The 4904-nt window shown below is 41.9% G+C and overlaps 1 protein-coding gene across 1 annotated transcript; it reads left to right on the forward strand.

Annotated features, from left to right (window-relative positions):
- The first annotated feature begins 1953 nt into the window (after nt 1–1953).
- Nucleotides 1954–4296, forward strand: OR6X1 (olfactory receptor family 6 subfamily X member 1). Its single transcript, XM_019628324.1, is given in 5 exon segments — nt 1954–2019; nt 3440–3729; nt 3731–4059; nt 4062–4196; nt 4199–4296. Coding segments are annotated over 5 exon segments (918 nt in total).
- The last annotated feature ends 608 nt before the right edge of the window (nt 4297–4904 follow it).

Consider the following 4904-nt stretch of genomic DNA (forward strand, 5'->3'; position numbering starts at 1 on the left):
GTCACGATATACTGTTAAGACATCTGAACATAAAAAGCACTGTTGTGATAGCGGGATGCGGTTTTAACTGGAATAACTACACGTTCTTTTTAACTTCTGTAACTTACTTTGCATATAGCCCTGCCTTATAAAAAGCCAGACCCCCGAGCCTGGGGGCCGTTCTCCTTTTAGAGGGGGAGATGGTCGCTGAGCTCAGCTTAATAAAATCTTTGGAACCCTAATTTGATATCCAGCCTCTTTATTAATTGTCTGGACTTAACAATGTCAACCCGTAGAATTCTTCATAGCTTGTGTATCTATTTTTTTTTTACAATATTGTCATTAAACAGCCAAAAATCATGACTCTTAACTATTGCAATATAATGGCCTTGATTGGGACCACTTCCACAGTGAACCACAACTGCAACAAGGTTGTAAATTCTCTCAGGATTGGTTGCATCACCTAAAGAGTTAAAGAGACGAAGTTCTATAGGAAAAACTACCCTGTAAGAAAGTTTTGTGTATCGATTAAGTTGGTCCATATACAAAGGGTGCCCAAAAAATGTACACATATTTTAAGAAAGGAAAAAACTGTATTGAAATTACACTGATGTTGACAAAAAACATCCAGCCTAAGAGAAAACTTATGAGTTTATTTGAGCCAAACTGTCAACAATTGCCAGAAGCAAAATCTCAATGGATTGAGAGAATGGTTTGCAAAATGGTGGTTTACAGCTTATTTTATACATAAAATCAAAGGAGGAAGGTTACGTGAAATCCATTGGTGATAGGTTAAGGGGGTGGGAGAGAGCAAAGAGGGGAAATCTCTGGGATTGGATAAGAGTATATTGGAGAGACAGGTACTTCTTTTACATAAGTCGGTGCAGGATAGGTAACAGTTGCTTTTTATAGCACATAGAGATGGTAATCAGGAGACAAACATAATAATGAGGAATTTTGCAGTTTCTAGCTCTGGTCCAGAAAAAGGATTAATGACATTCCAAAGATGTTATCTTAGGTGCAAAAAGACAACACAAGGGCCTGCCCAGAGAGGCGTGTTGGTTAAGAACTGGCTTGGGACGCCAGAGCGCCAGAGGGCCCCGGCTCGGATCCCACATATGAGGGCCTGTGACGCTGCCCTCCACAGCTAAGATGCTGAACAGCTCAACCTGGAGCTGGGTTGCTGTGAGTTGCCAGTGATGACGTAGGCTGCAGCCCTTGTGGCAGTGGGTTGCCATGGGCTACCGTGTGTAGCCAGTAGCCAGCATGAGCGGCCAGCAGCCACAGTGAGCGGCCATCCAGAAGTCGGCGACTGATGTGCCTCACCTGGGAAGAGCGCAATGATGGTGCCAACTTGGGCCAGTGAAGCAACGTCCTCCACAGCTAGACTTAAGAACAAAAACGACAGCAACTTGTCTGTTTCCCCTCCCCCAATTCCCCAGCACTGTTCCCATCCCCCAATTCCCCAATACAAATCTTTAAAAATATATATATCTTTTGAGGACTTACTTTGTGCCTAGCCCTATGCTGACGCCCTACAGATTCTATTGCTGCCCTCAAGGGCCTTAGAGTTTATGGAGAAATCCAAACAGTAAATACAGTCTGTAAATGTTCTGATATATATATGCACAGGATATTATGGAAGCATCAGAGTGGCACCTTAACTGCATTAGAGATGGGAAGTCAGGGAAGACTTCCCATGAGTTGGTTCCTCAGCTGAGACCTAGAAATCAGATTAGACTTAGCCAAATAATGGAGAGAGTGGGGAAAAGTATTCTAGGCAAAGGGATAATAAATATATTAGGCTTTGGGGGCCGTATGATTTCTGTTGGAACTACTCAGCTCTGACATTGTACACAAAAGCAGCCACAAACAATACGTAAACAAATTAGTGTGGCTGTGTTCTAGTAAATTTTGATTTACAAAAATAGGGTAATGGTTTGCCAACCTCTGAACCTAGGTAATTCAGTAAGCATGGAGCATAGAATGGGGAAGGAAAGAAGAAACAATGGCAGAAGATCAGGCTGGAAGATTAAGTGGGTAAGATCAGCTCATCACTGGCCTTGAATGGCATGCTAAGGAGTTTGTACTTTACCCTCAAGGTTCTGAGGGGTGACACTGTCAGAATAGTGTTTGCATGACCACTCTTGCTACAATTGTATATATGGATAGGAAAGAGTATGGCAGCCAAGGGACAGGAAGTCCATTTAGGAAGCCGTATTATGATCCTGATGAAAGATGATGACGTGAACTAAAAAGCCTAGATGAGATGGAAAGAAGGGAACAGATTGGAGAGTGAGTAAGGAGGTAAACTAATAGGACTAAGTAACTGATTGATATGGGGAAATGAAGAGCAACACTGCATGACTCTATACATTATGACTTTTCTAAAAAAAGTAAAAAAAAGAATCTAGAGTATACAATTAAATTGTAATAAGAATATAAATTGAAGTATTTATTCCAGGGTTTTAAATCTATAACCTTAGTTTTCTAAGGTTACTTTGCTGTATTTCTCTGAATGTGCTTTTACCTAACTTGAGACATTTAACCTCCCTCCAAATCTTACAAAACCTCGTATGTACTCACAACATAGTCCAGTCAGTTGTCCAGATAACGACCACCTGGTTCCTGCCATGTGTTCTTTGCTTTGCATCCCCTCTGCTGTGCACTGCTGCCACTTCTGCTGGGACCACTATTCTCACAAGGCACTGCCATGTCTACTGGTACCATTGCCGCTACTCCTAGGTCCTCATGGTGCCAAAGCCAAGCCATGTCCCTCACAAAAGTAGAGTGACTCTGTATGTCCCTGTATGTGCCCCACTTTGTCACCTGGATATCACAGCAGTGCTGTCTGTGACCAGAGTCTAAAAATAATTCATTCAGTCACCACCTGTAGCCCATTCCTCCACAGAGCTTAGATAAACATGTACATGTGTTAGAGAAGAAGGCTGACATTATACTTCTCTCTCCCTCTCCCTCTCTCTCTCTCTCTCTCTCTCTCTCTCTCTCTCTCTCTCTCTCTCTCTCTCTCTTTTACACACACACACACACACACACACACACACACACGCACGCGCGCGCGCGCACACACACACACGCATGCACATTATTGACAGATAAACCATCATATTACAATGATAATTCTCATTGCTGTATAAGGGGGAAATGGTACTTTTCCACTCATCAAGTATACTTAGTACATTCAAAGTCCATTAAAACCTGGTTTAGCTGGCAAAGGAACAAGCCAAATCATGAATAAGGAAGGAATACTTGGTGTGTATGTGTATGTGAAGGAGGCAGAATGTCTATTAAATAGAATCAGAATCCTCCTTTTTTGTTTGTTTCTTTGTTTAAACTGTATTTGAGTGTGAGATTCTAAGGTGCTACTTTCTTGTCTGTATCATTAGAGTATCAAGAGACATGAGAAATGTTAAGCCAATCACAGAGTTCACCCTCCTAGGCTTTCATTGTGGTCTTTTTCATCTACATATTAACCTTTGCAGGCAATGGACTCATTATTGCCATTGCCTGGGCTGAGCCCGGGCTACAAATTCCAATGTACTTCTCTCTTTGCAACTTGTCCTTCCTAGAGAACTGGTACACTGCCACAGTTATCCCTAAACTGCTAGAAACTTCTGTGGTAGCAAAAAAAAAAAAAAAAAAAGCTGTCTGCACCCACTGATGCCTGCTGCAGGCCTTCCACTTCTTTCTGGGCACCACTGAGATCATCTTCACTGTCATGTCTTTTGATCATCTGCAAGCCCCTTCACTACCAAACCATCATGGCCAGCAACCTCTGCCTGCAACTGGCCCTTAGCTCCTGGGTGGTGGGCTTCACCATTGTCTTTTGTTAGATGATGCTGCTGATCCAGTTGCCATTCTGTGGCAACAACGTCATCAGTCATTTCTACTGTGACATTGGTCCCATCCTGAAAGCAGCCCATGCAGACCCAAGCATTTTGGAACTCCTTGGTCTCTTGGCAGCCATTGTGGTGATCCCAGGGTCACTCCTCCTCACTATGATTTCTTATATCTATATCCTGTCTGCCATCCAATTGGTTCCTTCAGCCCCTGGCTGCCAGAGGCTTTCTCTATCTGTGTGGCTCACCTGACAGTTGTCTCCTTATTTCATGGAGCTGTTTTGTTCATGTATCTGAGACCCACAGCACACTCTTCCTTTAAGATTAACAAGGTGGTGTCAGTGTTAAATACTATCCTTTTATTCTAAATCCCTTTATTTATACAACTAGAAACTAGGAGGTGAAAGGAGCTGTAAGGAAGGCAATAACTTTTCCAAAGACTTGTCATGCAGAGTAAAACATGCAACACCTCAAAACAAACTTAATACAGATACAAAAATTAAATGTGAGAAAGGACTGTGCAGAAGATAAAGATGTGAAAGCAAACTATGATGGTTAGGTTCCCTGTAAGAATTAGTTACATATAAATGAACCAGGAGTCCTTCTGGAAGAGGGCAAGTGACCTAATTCTCCAACAAGAAATCCCAGATCCCCCTGAGATGGGTGAGGTAGAGCTCAGGACTTTCTCAGTTATAGGCTGAAAGTAAAATACACTGTCAGTAACTTTTTTTTAAAATGTAAGGAATCCTGTCTTGCTCTTTGTTTATAACGACCCCCTTTGCCTCATCTCCTTGTCAAAGGCATAAGGCATCCCAAACCTCATTTTTTTCAGTACTTATTTTCTTCATAGTAGAAGTCCCCTGAAGCCTCCTAATTAATTACAATGGTCTTTTGAAAATGCTTGAGATGAACCAGGTTTTTGTCTGATAATATCTCATTAAGGGGATATTCGTCTTGATATAAAACAAATTTTTAGATGAATCTAAAGGTGTTTAGTACCAAATTTGGGAGTATCATGAAACTTCTCTATCGGATCATGACAGTTTCTATGCTTCAATCTAGGTA

Source organism: Hipposideros armiger, unplaced genomic scaffold (assembly GCF_001890085.2).
Source record: "Hipposideros armiger isolate ML-2016 unplaced genomic scaffold, ASM189008v1 scaffold_781, whole genome shotgun sequence".
NCBI lineage: Eukaryota > Metazoa > Chordata > Mammalia > Chiroptera > Hipposideridae > Hipposideros > Hipposideros armiger.